General features: G+C 34.3%; 1 protein-coding gene across 2 annotated transcripts in view; it reads right to left on the bottom strand.

The window, feature by feature from the left end:
- Nucleotides 1–16,591, bottom strand: part of MTBP (MDM2 binding protein) — a 78,050-nt gene that overhangs the window by 47,872 nt on the left and 13,587 nt on the right. Inside the window, exons 8-11 of one of the 2 annotated variants that reach the window (XM_008001448.3) lie at nt 16,423–16,557; nt 14,534–14,628; nt 11,676–11,745; nt 4,496–4,613 (exon numbers count right to left, since the gene is read on the bottom strand). In XM_008001448.3, the coding sequence (XP_007999639.3) occupies nt 4,496–4,613; nt 11,676–11,745; nt 14,534–14,628; nt 16,423–16,557 (418 nt within the window). The remainder of the gene's footprint in view (nt 1–4,495; nt 4,614–11,675; nt 11,746–14,533; nt 14,629–16,422; nt 16,558–16,591) is intronic. The other variant, XM_008001450.3, reaches the window with a different exon arrangement.

Here is a 16,591-nt window from a genome sequence, read left to right as displayed (position 1 = left end):
CTGTCTGGAGAGCAGTTATTACTACCTAGAAATATATACTTCACTCATTATTTAACAAACACTTTTGAGTAACTGTTAAGTGTCAGGCAGACACACATTTAGTACATTAGACAGCATGAGTATTAAGGTAAAAAGATAAAGCTAGGAAGATGAATAAGAGGTCAGGAGAAGAGTCTGTTTGCAACGTTAGATGGGCTGGCAAAAAAGGTCCTAAAAGAGAAAAATGATTTTGGAGTAAAGACCTGAAAAAATTAGGAACTAGTCATATGGCTATCTGGGGGAAAAACTAAACCTGTTACCTCCACCATAAAATAAGCTCCATTAGGGCAAGGATTTTGTTCTATTTACTGCTGGTCCAGCATGTAAAACACTGCTTAATATATTGTAAGTGCTCGATAAAAATATCTGTTGAAAAAGTGGATATTTAATGCATATACAAATATGTTTAAATGCTCAATACACACAAAGTTGTTTTTATCATTAATAATAGTATAACTATTGCATACCTTGCTTTTTTCATTCATTATGTCTTGGGGATTTTTCCTAGTCAGTGACTACTAAATACAATGTTATAATAACTTCTGAATATCTATTTTCTGTAGTACAGTGTACATTCCATTAGAGGAAGACTCAAGTCTATCTCATGGATCAGTAATCCCAAGATAACAGTACCATGCCTGATACACAATATCTGCTGTATATTCAAATAAATGAATAAAAGGTATAACTCACTAGATGCATGAATGAATAATAAAGTCACAAAGGAATAAAATCAAGGAATGCTTTCAGGAAACAGTACAAAGTTAGAATGAAGATTCTGGAACATATGTGGCAACAACAGACAACAGTTGGGCATAATTCAGAAGACTGTGGAGAAACAGAGTCATGGTGTAGGAGAATGATCTGAGAGTCGCTATATGATTTGGGATAGTGAGAAAGGGTACTGTTAGTGATGCTAGGAAGGGATAGGAAGTTTGCCAGGTGTGAGTTATTGAAGCTTTTACATTAGCTAAAACTCAGCTTCTCTATTTTTACAAAAAAAAATTCCGTTAATAGGTAAGAATTTCTCCTACAGAGAGGATTATGGGTAGAAGAGAACTGAATAATCAACTGTCCAGTTTGATTTTATTTCTACTTCTAAGATTTTTTTTAAAAATACTGTAAAGTGTCAGCTTAATCAGCCCTTAATGATAAAGTCTAATCAGTAATCAACAATCTGGCTTCAAAGATTATGTGATCTGTGTCTTATTATTATTCACAAGTTACCAATATTAATGCTCAAATTTCAAGAAGAGATAATTTTAAAAAATCAAATCAAGCCACAAGGTATTTTCTTAAAATTACAATGGAAATCATGCCAAAAAAACCCCACACCTAAGTTAAGAGTAAATTACCTTAAAATCAGAAGTTCCAACGTAATGGTTGTTTGAAGTTGGAGAAAGTTACAAGAGGAAAAATAAATAATGAATGGGCTGCCAGAATATACTCAAGTTTATTGAGATGTTAATATTATGATTAACTGACTGCATATGTCTACGTATGTTTAATCAATTTTGGACATACGTAAAGCTGAGAAATGGATCAGTATTATTCCATGATTATATGTAGAATAAGTGAAATTGACTATATTGCCACTCAGAAAATCTATTTCTGATTGTTTTAGCAAGTGCCAAAATTACCAAATACATATTTGTTCCCTGTGAGATGAGAATGGTTAAAAGCTGCACTTATTCATGTATTAGTATGGTGCCGTAAGTTACAGTAATAATGTCTCCTCCTACAGGAAACTTTTCTTGAACTCTTAAGGCTATGTTAGGTCATACACTCTGGAAGTACCTTTCATTTTGCCTTCAATGTTGGCTAGACAGACTTATAATTATTTTCCCAGGTACATTCCTCACTTGAGTATAAATTTCACAAAGAAAAAGACCATGAATCTACTTCCTCAAGTGTAAAAACCCAGTTTGATGCTCCTTTATTTCCCACACTTTGCACCATGCTCTTTATCAATGGTATTTTAATGCTGATGTTAACGATAACTTGCTAGGGTCTTCCAAAGATCATTTACCGTATCATTTCCTAACTTTCCCTCCACTTTCACCTTACATGCAGGTACAATTTGCCCTCTACATCTATGGGTTTCACACTGTGGATTCAACCAACCAGGAATTGAAAATATTCCAGAAAAAAATTTAAAAATAACAAATCAATAACCGAGAATATAAATTTTAAAAACCATATAGTATAACAAGTATTTACACAGCATTTACGTTGTATCAGGCATTATAAGTAATCTAGAGATGATTTAAAGTATACAGGAGAATGTGCACAGGTTATATGCAACTATTACTCCATTTTATATGAGGGATTTGAGCATCTAGGAATTTTGTTATCCACAGGGGTCCTGGAACCAATTCCCAGTGGATACTGAGGGATGACTGTATTTCTAAAGACTCTATCCTTGGCTCTCTTCTCTAGCCATGTTGTTTATGTGTTGTTGTTTTCAACCATTCCTAACTAACATTCTACATTCCTAACTAGTAGGCACCTATGGTAGACTTTTTACATTAGTGGCTTCCTATTATTCACATCTTTAGATAGGTACTTCCTCCTTGAATTTGGACTATTCTTGTCACTAGCTCTAAATAACAGAATGTAACAGAAGTAAGACTGGGCTAGTCCTGGGATTAAGCCTTCAAAAGTCTTGGTAGTTTCAAGTTCTATACGTTTGTCCCGAGCCACCATGGAAAAACTCCAGCTAACTTGCAGGAGAGATCATGTGACAAGACCATGTGGCAAGGAAAAGGCTCTGAGACTAAACGGAGAAAGAAAACCAGCCAGCTCCACTGAACCCAGCCTCCAAATGATTTGCAAGTTCAAAACACCCACATCAATGACCTCTGGTGAAATCAGTAGATGCTGAGGGCAGCTCAGACTGCAAAACTATAAGCAAATAAAGTGTTTGCTCTTTCAAGCCACTAAGTTTTGGGATGGCTTATTACACAATAGATAAAACTGCTGGAAAACTCAAAATCCAAATATCCAGCCCTGACTATTATCTAGAGATCTGTACCTAAAATTCAAACTCTACATTTAAATTTCCACAGATATCTTACCTACATTTGCAATTCAACATCTGCTAAAATAGAATTCAGTATCTCTCCTGTTTCTTATATGGAAAAATAGAAAATCTATACTGTATAAGCTACTGATTTTTAAATTGTATTCCTCAAAATTAAAGGGCCCTGTGGAGTATTCCTACAGATTTCTTCATAATAGTTCTGGTACACATGTCTCAATTACAGTTCTTAGTCCCATCACATTATGGGTCACAAAAACTATAAGCTAAAAAAGTTTAAAAATTTTGTTCAATTTAAAAAACACATCAAAGCCAAAGTATGATGGAACACATTTCACCAACGTGACTTTGGGAAAGTAATTTTAACATTCTAAGCCACAATCACCTCATGAAATACTAGGGTTTAGACTTAATCTCTGATTTTATAACAGAAATTCTCATTTGGATAAAGACATCTTGAATATACTAGAGGAACCGAGTGGGAACACAGAGTAGTGGTAAAGAGCACAAGAGCACAGGTTCAAACCCTTGGAGAAGTGACAGAGCCATAGGTTCTGCCAACTAATAGCTTTGTCACTTCTCTAAGCTCCAATTCCTTCATCTGTAAAATGGGGATAAAAATAAGTATACAGGGTTATTACAAAAATTAAATGAATCAGTATATCTAAAATAGAATACTTGGAATATTGTGTAAGATACAGTTAAACTGTTAAATAAAAAACCTTAGGTCAGGCGCGGTGGCCCACGCCTGTAATCCTAGCACTTTGGGAGGCGGAGGCGGGTGGATCACTTGAGGTCAGGAGTTCAAGACTAGCCTGGCCAACATGGTGAAACCCCATCTTGACTAAAAATACAAAAATTAGTCAGGTGTGGTGGTGGGTGCCTGTAATCCCATCTACTCGGGAGGCTGAAGCAGGAGAATCATTTGAACCCAGGAGGTGGAGGTTGCAATGAACCAAGATTGTGCCACCACACTCTAGCCTGGGTGGCAAAGTGAGACTTTATCTCTAAATAAATAAATAAATAACTTCTACTAATTTCTTCAAAAAATTATCACAGGTTTGTTTTTTTTAATGTACCATATAATAAATGAACCGCTCTTTTCACATATTTGATTCCTGAAACATCTCTAAAAAAACCCATGTTCAATATAATTAGCTATCTAATGAACCAAGAGTTCTGCCTTTAGATCACTAGCATTTTAAATGAATATGGTTAGAGATACTTTATGTTACAGTAGGTTGCAATTAAAAATCTGAAAATGATGTAGACTCCTGGTTATAATACATCAATATTATGTAATAGCAATAATATGAAATACTGTTTTCTCATATAGAAATGTTATCTTCACTTCAAATTTGATACATACATTAACTATGCTGCATCATTAAAACAATTGAAACATGTAATACTCACCACTGATGGTTTTAGGCTTTTTAGCTATATATTCCTTCCATTTTCTTGAACTGAGTTGGTTGGGAGGTGGAATAAGTATGTTACTAATGGTACATGGCAATACAAAAAGAGCACCAACCTGGATAAAAGAGATCATATTTTCATTGACTGCACACTGAGATTCACTCTTGAATAGTGCCAAGTGACAATTTTCCACTCATATTTCACCAATTTAACATGCATTTAGTAATGCCCTCTCCCAATAACTCCACTATAAAAACTAAAAAGAACAATGGCCCACCCTCTGTCAAAACAAAACAAAACAAAAGCTAAAACGCAGACAAACAAAAACAGTAAAGGCATTCAATGCTACAGGCTTCCCTTTTCCACTGAAGTATACATCTCTGAAAAATTCACAATATTTGCTTCAAGTTCAGGTTGTGGATATAATTTATTTGTGTGTATACAAAACAGTGTAAGGCTGAGCACTGGCACCAAAATATTTTGTTATATTTAACCATCATCTTATAACTTTTTGACTAGATGGATTATTGTTCTAGTTTCAAAATTAAAATACATTTGCAGGCAATTTAGAAACTTTGTTCCTGGAAATCAGAGATTTAATGCTAATAGGTACAAACTGAGGAGAAGACAATGAATTATATGGTAGAAAACATACAGCAACTTCTGACTGATTTATGAGCAAACTCAGCTTATTCATCTTTGTATTGCCAGGGCTGGGGATACAGATGCTTATTAAATATTGGTTCAACAAAATCACCATAATATATTTAGGTAAACTCTCAGTTTATTAAGGGCTGAATAAAACAAACCACAGTTCTGAAAGTTATATTTTTCCAGTTAATTCAGAAATGCAGCTACATCAATCAGCACATCTCAGTAAAAGGTATTTCATTTTAAAACTCTGGGAAAATTTAGGCAAAGCATTTGCCAAAGATCTTAGAGCTAGTGCAAAATCACTTTTAATTGTCCTATATTGATGGACTGGTTACATGAAATATGTGATCACTAATATTTTAATGTTTTGTTGCTATTTATTATTTTTACTTATGCATTCTTAATTCACAGATATAAAAATAAATATTAAAGTTAGTGCAAACGTAATTGTGGTGTTTGCATTGTTGAAATTTGCCGTTTGATACTGGAATATGTTCTTAAATAAATGTGGTTATGTTATACAACATTTTAATGAGCATTTCTCGCTTTATATTTTCTTGTTAATAACTTACTACTTGCTGTTTATGTTTATTTTAGACTATGGAAATGATGTTAGACAAAAAACAAATGTCAGTAATTTTCTTATTCAAGTTCAAAATGGGTCAAAAAGCAGTGGAGACAACTTGCAACATCAACGCATCTGGCCCAGGAACTGCTAATGAACATGCAGCGCAGTGGAGGTTCAAAAAGTTTTGCAAAGGAGATGAGAGCCTTGAAGAGGAGTGGGTATAGTGGCTGGCCATAGGAAGTAGACAACAACCAATTGAGAGCAATGATCGAAGCTGATCCTCTTACAACTACACAAGAAGTTGCAGAAGAACTCACCATCGACCATTCAGCATTTGAAGCAAATTAGAAAGCTCAATAAGACCAGGCATGGTGGCTCATACCTGTAATCTCAGCACTTTGGGAGGCCGAGGTGGGTGGATCACCTGAGGTCAGGAGTTCGAGACCACCCTGGCCAATATGGTGTAACCCTGTCTCTACTAAAGATACAAAAATTAGCCAGGCATGGGGGCATACGCCTGTAGTCCCAGAAACTTGGGAGACTGAGGCAGGAGAATTGCTTGAACCCGAGAGGCAGAGATTGCAGTGAGCCCAGACTGAGCCATGACACTCCAGCCTGGGCAACAAAGTGAGACTCTATCTCAAAAACAAAACAAAACAAACAAATAAATAAATAAACCCCCAAAAGCTCAATAAGTAGGTGCCTCATGAGCTGAGCAAAAACTTTAAAAATCGTCGTTTTGAAGCGTCGTCTTCCCTTATTCTATGCAACAACGAACCATTTCTTGATCAGATTGTGTGATGAAAAGTGGGCGACGACCAGCCTCGTGATTGGACTGAGAAGAAGCTCCAAAGCACTTCCCAAAGCCAAACTTGCACTAAAAAAAAGATCATAGTCACTGTATCCTGGTCTGCTGCCATTCTGATCCATGACAGCTTTTTGAATCCTGGTGAAATCATTACATCTGAGAATTATGCTCAGCAAATCAATGAGATGCACCAAAAACTGCAACACCTATAGCCGGCATTGGTCAACAGAAAGGGCCCAAGTCTTCTCCATGACAACGCCCAACCACATGTCACATAACCAATGCTTCAAAAGTTGAATGAACTGGGCTACAAGTTTTGCCTCATCCATCATATTCACCTGACCTCTCACCAACTGACTGCCACTTCCTCAAGCATCTTAACAACTTTTTGCAGGGAAAATGCTTCCACAGGCAAGGCAGGATGCAGAAAATACTTTCTAAGAGTTCGTAGAATTCCAAAGCATGGATTTTTATACTACAGGAATAAAAAAACTTAATTTTCATTGGCAAAAATGTGTTGATCGTAATGGTTTCTATTTTTATTCATAAAGATGTGTTTGAGCCTAGTTATAATGATTTAAAACTCATGGTCTGAAACCACAATTACTTTTACACCAACCTAATATGTTAGGAACAAAATAAGAAAGGTTAAAAGAAATATGCTTATTTTTCTTTATTATTATAGCCATAATCTTTTTAAAGTCAAATATATTTTATGTAGTTAAGAATTAAAAATTAAAAATAAAAATATTTAGCAATAGAAAATAATCATTAAATATAAAAAATATATCTAATTTTCTCGACATTAAATCCTAGTTCTTCTTTCTTGCATACATAAGACTCCATAGCCCAAAAAATGTGACCAGACTGTATAGTTAAAAAGGTGGACAAGGCTGTAATGTGAGTATGCCAGACTGGGTCCCAGTTACAGCTTTCTCAACATTTTAGAGATGCTAATTGCAGTTAAATGCATTACTTACAGCCTAATATAAATGCGGTGGGACCATTAGCTGAAATGGCCACACTTCTGAGACAGCCTGATACTGACTAGACATTTGCTTCAAATATGAAAATAAGTATTTCTAAATCACATAAACTATAATTCCCTACAAAATAAATTTGTCAGTTGTTTATAATGCATTCTTAATACACTTAGGTGCTGATAACTTGCACCCATACACTAATCATTAGATAACTCTGAGACTTGAGGATGATCTGATCTGTTCAGGCTATCAATCTATCTCTAGAATATAAATGCCAAATAACATGTCAAATCTGACTTTCAAAATCTTGTTTTTTCTTTCTTTCTTTTTTTTTTTTTTTTTTTGAGACAGTCTCACCCTGTTGCCCATGCTGGAGTGCAGTGGTGCGATCTCGGCTCACTGCAACCTCTGCCTCCCTAGTTCAAGCGACTCTCTCGCCTCAGCCTCCCAAGTAGGCGCATGCCACCATGCCTGGCTAATATTTTCTATTGTTTTAGTAGAGACGGAGTTTCACCATGTTGCTCAGGCTGGTCTCGGACTCCTGACCTCAGGTGATCCACCCGCCTTGGTCTCCAAAAGTGCTGGGATTATAGGCATGAGCCACTGCACCTGGCCTGAGTTTCAAAATCTTGATTAAGTCTTTTCAGTAGGTCCTCTTCAACAAGAGTCATTGTGGAAATCATGTTTCTAGCTTTGCAAATTCCTCTCTTCGAAGAAATATTTCCCAGCCAGAAGATTAGTGAACATCATAACTTCCTAACAATCCTATCTTGTCTTTTCCTAATCAAGCTTAATTATTAGTAAAATAAACTTTACTCCAAGAAGTTTTTACTTACATTCTGGGGCTAACCATAGCTACATAGAGAGATAATTTGTTTAAGCTAAGATGCTGACTGAAGATCATACAAAGCAATAGAACTTAAGCACCATGAAAGTTTCCTGAGAAAGGGCCTGTCCACTTTATTCTATCCAATATTACGAACAGGCATCTGGCAGATACTAGCAGTAAAAACATTTAAAAAAAGAAAAAAAAAAATTAATTGTTTAATAAATGAAACCCAAGTTATTTATTTATTTATTTTTTGAGATGAAGTCTCGTTCTGTTGCCCAGGTTCAAGTGCAGTGGTGCGATCTTGGTTCATTGCAACCTCCACCTCTTGGATGCAAATGATTCTCCTGCTTCAGCCTCCTGTATAGCTCGGACTACAGGGAAGCGCCACCATGCCCGGCTAATTTTTTGTATTTTTAGTAGAGATGGGGTTTCACCATATTGGCCAGGTTGGTCTTGAACTCCTGACCTCAGGTGATCCACCCACCTTGGCCTCCCAAAGTGCTGGGATTACAGGCATGAGCCACCACACCCAGCTGAAACCCAAGTTATAAAACACTTCATTTCAAAGAACTGGTATGTCATTATACACTTTTTCAAAAACATGAAAAATGACCTGGTACAGTGGCTCATGCCTGTAATCCCAGCACTTTGGGAGGCCGAGGTGGGTGGATCACTTGAGGTCAGGAGTTCAAGACCAGCCTGGCCAACATGACGAAACCCTGTCTCTACTAAATATACAAAAAAAACTTAGCCAAGCATGGTGGTATATGCCTATAGTTCCAGCTATTTGAGTGGCTGAGCCAGGAGAATTGCTTGAACCCAGGAGGCAGAGGTTGCAGCGAGCAAAGATCACACCACTGCACTTCAGCCTGGGCAACAGAGTGAGACTCCGTCTTTAAAAAAAAAAAAAGTAAAAAACAAATTGTAACTCAATGTATAAGAAAAATAAATTATTTCATATTTAGATTTGTCTTCTAAGTTACATAATATATGGCTTCAAAAATAATCCTTTTTGCTGCATTAAACTGGGAATATAGTTATAAAGTCTCTATTCCTTACTAATAAAGTATGTTCTAATATTTTACAGTTGTGGTTCAAGAAGAAAAAATGATAATCTAATACAACAAATTTAAAACAAAACAACTGAAAATACATTATTAAACATTAATAGTTTAGGGTGCTTCTAGAATTAGTGTTACCTATCTTCAATAACTAGATGGACTAATGATTATGTTACACCTGTGCTAAACTACAGGTACAGATCTGATTTTGACTTGAAATAGTCTCTATAAATTAGCCAGGCATGGTGGCACATGCCTGTAACTCCAGCTACTTGGAAGGCTGAGGCAGGAGAACCACCTGAACCTGGGGGGCGGAGGTTGTGATGAGCTGAGCTCGCGTCATTGCTCTCCAGTCTGGGTGACAGAATGAGACTCTGTCTTATTTAAAAAAAAAAAAAAAAAAAGGAAAGAGTCTCTATAAGATTTCTACAAATTTCTCTGTAAAATTTCTATAAATTTCACCATACCTTCAAATTACTTAGAGAATATCTAGTGTTTTGTACTTTTAAGGAAACTGTTTCACTTATGTGTATCAATCATTTGGGCCACATAAACTTCAAAGACAATAAGAAATTATGTAGCAACCATCATTTACATCATAATTGGTAGTTTATAAAATACATCCAATTTGGTTTTCATTACAACTCTGAAATAGGTAACACAGGGATTATGATTTCCAGTTTGCAATATGAAAAGCTATAACCCAGTGAGTGAGGCAGTTATGGCTTAAAGTCAAGCTTTCTAAAAACCATGCTCTTCCATTGAAGACTTTCTACTATACCATCTATATTTCTTCCCTCCCTTATCTGACAATATAGATGAGATAATTAATGATATAATAATATTCTCAATCCATACAGTGAAGCAGCTCCAAAAGATTAGGTAACTGGACAGGGTTATATAGAGAGCTACTTAGCTACCTGAATTAAAATAGAAACAGGGTATTTTTTATTCTCAGTGCACTTAAAAAATATATACTAATTCATAAGATGTCTCTGCAAATAGTTCTGGAGAAATATATGGCCTTATTAACCTCTATCTAAAGTAGGGTCTCTTGACTTATTCCCTATCTCAGGCTGTTTATTTCTTCATAATTCTTATTGTGTCTGCAGTTACTTATTTTCTGCTTGTCCCCTAAAATGTAAGTTCCACAAGTATAGAAGTGTCATCTGTACACTTCATTACTGGGTTCCTGAAATCTAGTATAGTACCTCACACACAATAGAATATATGTTGGATAAATGATAAAAGATACATTTTAAAATTTCAAAATTCAGCAAATTAGTTATTTTTAGAGGATGAAAGCCAGGGTAATACTGGTAAAGGCCACTTCATCAAATAAATACTTTGGTGCCCTATTCAAAGGACTATTAAATTTATAGAAAAAGAGGCTAGAAGCCAAAATTTTAAGTTAGTATACAGTCAAGTATACATCTTAAGGTCAAAATCATTTTTCCTTTACTATATCGATTTTCTATAGGAATTATAACCAAGACTTGATTATAGCACCATGGGGAAACTGCTATAATTATAAGAATCATTTTCTCCCTGCAGGATTATTTGCTAGTCTACTTGTTATTAAAACAATAAGAAAATGTTACGTAGGTATTGCCAATAAACATTGTGTGCATTAAAAATTGTTTTCCAAGAAACATAACAGTTGAATAAATAACTAGAAAAAAAGCAAACTTTCATTTTTTCCTACTAAAAACTGAATTTGATTTTAAATAGATGATTCCACTTAAAATTATTTATATTGTAATTTTTTTAAAGTTAAAAATATACCAATTTTACATCATTTTATATATATACAAAATAACTGTTAAAATAGCCATAAATCTCCTAAACATCATCAGAATTTAGAAAGAAAAATTGGAAACTCCCAAATGACAATTTAGTAAAACTTTAGCTTTTTCCACTTTCATCCCCTGCCCTACAATGAAGAATGCAAGTATATGAATGTCTTCTCATAGAATTGAAATCGCATGTTGAAGAAGTAGGTTAACAATAACAATTACCAGTCATAAAGCTTATTTCTGAAAATCTCTCCTAAAAACAAAATGTCACTTATGTTTGCAGAGTACTTTTACAGTTATTATGAAAAGTCCAAAGTATCTTAATACGAGTTAGGACCAAAATTATCCTATATTACAATAAAGAAACCAAGTCATCAAGAAAACAGATTAGTAAGTTACATTCATTTTCTTACACATCCTTAAATGGCAAGTATAAAAACAAACAAACAAAAAACCCCCAAGAAACCCTCAATACCTTGCTACACAGAGAAGAAATCTGCTCCAACAGTAACACAGAATTCTGTTTGGTACTGTTTGTCAATCCTCTGTACTAAGGAGTTAAAGAAATGATGTAATGGTACCTGTGAAACAATGTACTCCTTGAAATAAGTTTCATTATTTCAATTCTTCCACAGTTGCTTAAATTCATTTATTAAAAAATGTAACTGTAGCCATTAACAATTACTCCTTTCCCTAAGGATAATTATTTTTCCTATTATTTGTTTAATTCTGAAAATTCCAAAAATTTGTTTATTTGTTTAATTCTGGATTGATTGAGGCAGAGTGTTCACTGAAATGCCCACTAAAATATCTGATTGTGTGGAAGTGAGAATTTGAAAATGAGGATGACAAAAGAATAGAAGGGAAGGTGCTGGTGTGACAGGCCCTCAGAGAAGAAATGGCCAACATTTTGTGACTAATTAACTAATTGTTGAATTTTACCTTCATAATTTGCCCCTCTATAATGGGAGATAATCCTTGTTTAGCATTATTGTTTAAATGCTAAGAAACAGTGCTATTATAAAGAGCATTACTATAAACTATAAGAACAAGAAATGTATAAAAAACTGTAGCTTCTAAATAAAAATTCAAAAACACTAGGCTAGTGTTTCATTTCTTTTTATACAAAATGAAATACACCTAAGAACAGAACATTTTGTATAAAAAGAAATTGTATTTCTTTTTATTATACAATTATACAATACAAATTGTATTTCTTTTTATACAAAATGTTCTGTTCTTAGGTGTATTTCTAAACATTCTTATATATTTTTAAAAGAGAGTTTAAAATATGTTGAATATATTTGCAGATACATACGATACCATTTATATTTACTTAAATACATAAAATGATGCATCAGCTGACTGATTCTTATGTTTCTTCATGGTGATGGCAGGAGAAACATTTACACATTTTTTAAGTATATAAATTACTTGTTTTTTTTTTCCCACAGATTCCTAATATTTCTCCCTCCTCTCTACACCATATACCAGGAAGTCCTCTGCCTATTCTAAAAGCATAAATACAGTATTTGAGGGAAGATTTTTTTTTTCCAAGTTGTAGAACTTTTCTTAACATAATGGTAGCAAAAAGTATACTGAATATTATGTAAAAACACGGTCAAACATCTAAATGTTGGGTGGTACCATGAAAACAGTTTACAGTACACTTTGCAAACCTTTTTGATGCAGAAACTTTTTCCAAGTGACATTTTATCTGGAAACCCAATATTTAGGGCAGAAGAGGTGCTGCTCTGGTTGCAGTAGTAGGGGGCCAAGAGCCATGCCCACTCAACTTATCTTTCAATCCCATTATCCAGAGAACCGAGTCCTTGACTTTCCTTGGAAGATGGTTTGAAAACCACTGGTCTAAGGCAAGAATCTAATGTAAGATAAATATGTCAAACAGCTTCTGCCCAACAAGCTGCTAATAGATGAGGACAGAGAAAAGAAGGATTAATAATAGATTATATCTGAAAGTAACATCTACAGTTACACTGCCAGGTAGAATGCTGGCTAAATGGTTCTCAACAGTAATGTACAAAGGATAAAAAATTTTTAAAACTACCTATTATACCTTTTACTACAATGTACATTACCACTCCAACTACACGAACCTGAACTCCTCTTCCTCTATGAAAATGGCTCATCTCATGTTATCTCAACTAGTGACACCAGTTTCAACATAGGGAATCAACTACACTCTCTGGCCTTCTCACTTTCTCGGCATGTAATAAATAAATCATGATATCGTGTTGATTTTACATCTTTAACACATCGTGTACTTTTCCTGGCTCTCCATTCCAAATGCCACTTGTTTAGTTCGAGCTTTGCTCAGGTTTCCAAAATCCTACCAGCATGATCCAAAATTTACTTCTCATTAAGCTACTGTCTGGCTTATAATCCTTGTATGATTCCTCATTTTCTTTCGGATAGAATTTAACCCCAATCACGATATGTAAGGTCTTTTAGGACCTGATTAATCTGAAAAGCCTCTCCAATCTGATTACTTAGCAACTGCCCTCAACACCCCCAAACCAAAAAATGACTACTCTTTAGAGATTCTAGACTACAAACAGTTTTCAGCTGGGTAAGGTTCTCCTATGCCTTAGTAAATATTATCTTTTCTGCAACAAGGAATTTTCAATCAGAAAATAATGAGTATTTTGATTTAGGCTGACATAATCCAAAGTCATTCATCTGACAATATTGAGTGCTTACTACATGCTATGATATATTGCAGTTACAGACTTCTTCAGCAGAAACATATTGAGTAAAACACAGAAGTCATGGAGATGTACTCCTGGATTTCAGGAAAAGGGAAATTATTTCCCAAAAGCATTAAAACTATTAAAAAAAAAAGTAAAGTTAACAAAAGCACATAAAATATATACATGGTGATGTCTGGGCAGTGGGTGGGAAGGACAAAGTTTCAGTTAATGCTAGACTAGGTGTGAGAGTATATGAGTCTTATGCTCAAGCAGAGAACATTATAACTGCATTAAAGAAACAAGGCTCAATCACTTCTGTATTATTTCCACAGCTCTATCCATAGAAAAATCTCAACAATACTGAACGAAAATAAAAATGCTTGCATAGGGAGGAAGATTTCTGATAAAATAGGTATAGGATCCAGGAGGTGGGAAAAGCAAGAACTTCCTTCCCCAGCAACTCCAACAATAAGGAGTCCAGCAGCCTACTTGAACATCAACATTAAAACAATGAATATAATGAAAAATATATATCTAACATGTATATTTACCCGAAAATACCAGAACATTCTACCTGACACAGAAGATGTAATCTAAAATGAACATGTAAATGAAAGGATACAACTCAAATTCAATGTCCGACATATAGCAGGAGGGTAGATCTGATAATTTTATCATCTGCACAAATTCTAAAGCAGGGCCATAATAATGGAAAACCTAGAAGTTAAAATTGTGTAATATTTAAATACCATAAACAAAAGTAAACAAATTAGTGATTAAGGGTTTAAAACTTTAAAATGGATCTTAAAAAAAAACTTATACACATTATGCATGCCTAGTATGTAATCCTCTATAGCAGACCAGAATTTCTTCAGTTTCAATTCTACCTTTCAGGGTACAGAAACAGACATGGAGATCACGTAGTAACCAGGAAGAGCTTTCACAGGAGAAAGTAAGTATGGGAGGAGGTAAGCAACAGAGGACAACAGTTCTCAACTTTTGCTGTTTATCTTCAACAAGACAGACAGGTGATACAATAGGCTATAGTGTTGAAGAAATAAATTAGCAACCTACCTCTGCAGGTGGAATCTGTAAACTAAAAAAGTGAAAGAAAAGACACTCCAGGATGAACTTAGGTTGAGTGGTACACTGACACTAAAAAAAAAAAAAATTCTAGCACAAAGACTAAATAAATTACAGAGATAGTGAAGCCAACATGTGCCAATTAACATAGAAAGCTCCATTCAGAAAAAATAAAATTTCAGTACTGTATTTCTTGGGTAAAGCCTAAAACTAAATTAGAATTTGTTATTGAAGGGCTGCTATTTCAACAGTTGGAGCTATAGTGTTTCACATGAAAGGCAAAGAAAAGAGCACACTTCTTGAAGAAGTTACACAAAGTTTTAGACTTGTAAAAAGTGGAGTAATTTCACCATATATGATTATGTGTATATATATCCCTAAACATATATGTCTATACAGTGTGTGTGTCTATACATATACAGAGAGAGAATATGAATTTTACATTATTGAAGAAGTTGTACCCTAAGATTCTCTTCAACAGTAGCAAAAATTCGGATACATTATTCATACTTGAAGAAAAGTTGAGGTCATGAATCTTTCTATTCTAATCTTTAGAAAAGAATTTAATATTCCTGTGAAAGATGGCCAGTTACTTAAAGTAAGCAATTCTAAACAAATATGGAGAAATGAGTTCAAATCAGAAATTATACTCTGTTTGTACCACCCTTTGATTAGAAAATATTAACCATCAATCTGACATCTTTTTAACTTCATGACCACAGATTTCCACGTTCTTAAATTAGTTCTTTTAAAGTGAATTCTAAGATACCTTCATATAAATATCTCTTCTTATGTTATTTTTCCAATGTTAAAAAGCCAACTAAACCTTTTCCTAATTATTATATTTTATAATTACTTGCATTTTAAGAACAAATGTATAGAAGATATGGGGCAAGAATTGATACTTCTTATACTGTAAGTTAAGCATATGTCAGGTACTATGCCAGATATTAAACTCTTACCTCATATAATCCTCATAACTTTGTAAGATACGTGTGTTACTACTGCCTCCACTTCACAAATGGGTTAATCAATCTACCCAAGGTTATAAACAACAACTTACAGGTGACACAGTCAGGTTCCAAACCCATGTTTACCTAACACCAAAACATACCCTCTTCTCACTACGTCATATTCTCTCCAAACTGAGTCTTAGAAAGGTCACATAGTAAAGTCCAAACCAAAGGTGGTTTCAGGACTACACTCATTTAGTACCATTACATATCTTTAAACATCTAAAACAATGACAATATCACCAAAATTTAATGCTGATGACACAGTATAACTTAAGTACTTAATCATATTAAAAATTATGCTAGTGAGCACACTTAAGCACATATATTAGTAATATTAATTCAAGATTCAAACATATTTTATAGGAACAAAAATACACATGAATGATCACACAAAAAAATTAAACACAATTACCTTTGGCAAAATATTCTTATCCTTTGACGGTATTATCTTTTTGGCAAGGAAGTCAGCATTTAAGTTAGATGTACTAAAATTCTCAGGTGTGACTCCCTTTAAACAAAATTCAGGAAAACTAATTTCAAATCCAAACTGAAAAGAGACCAAGAAAACACAGTTACAAGTA

Source organism: Chlorocebus sabaeus, chromosome 8 (genome assembly GCF_047675955.1).
Source record: "Chlorocebus sabaeus isolate Y175 chromosome 8, mChlSab1.0.hap1, whole genome shotgun sequence".
Classification (NCBI taxonomy): Eukaryota; Metazoa; Chordata; class Mammalia; order Primates; family Cercopithecidae; genus Chlorocebus; species Chlorocebus sabaeus.
The sequence above is the reverse complement of the archived record's forward strand: the minus strand, read 5'-3'. Positions and strand labels throughout refer to the sequence as shown.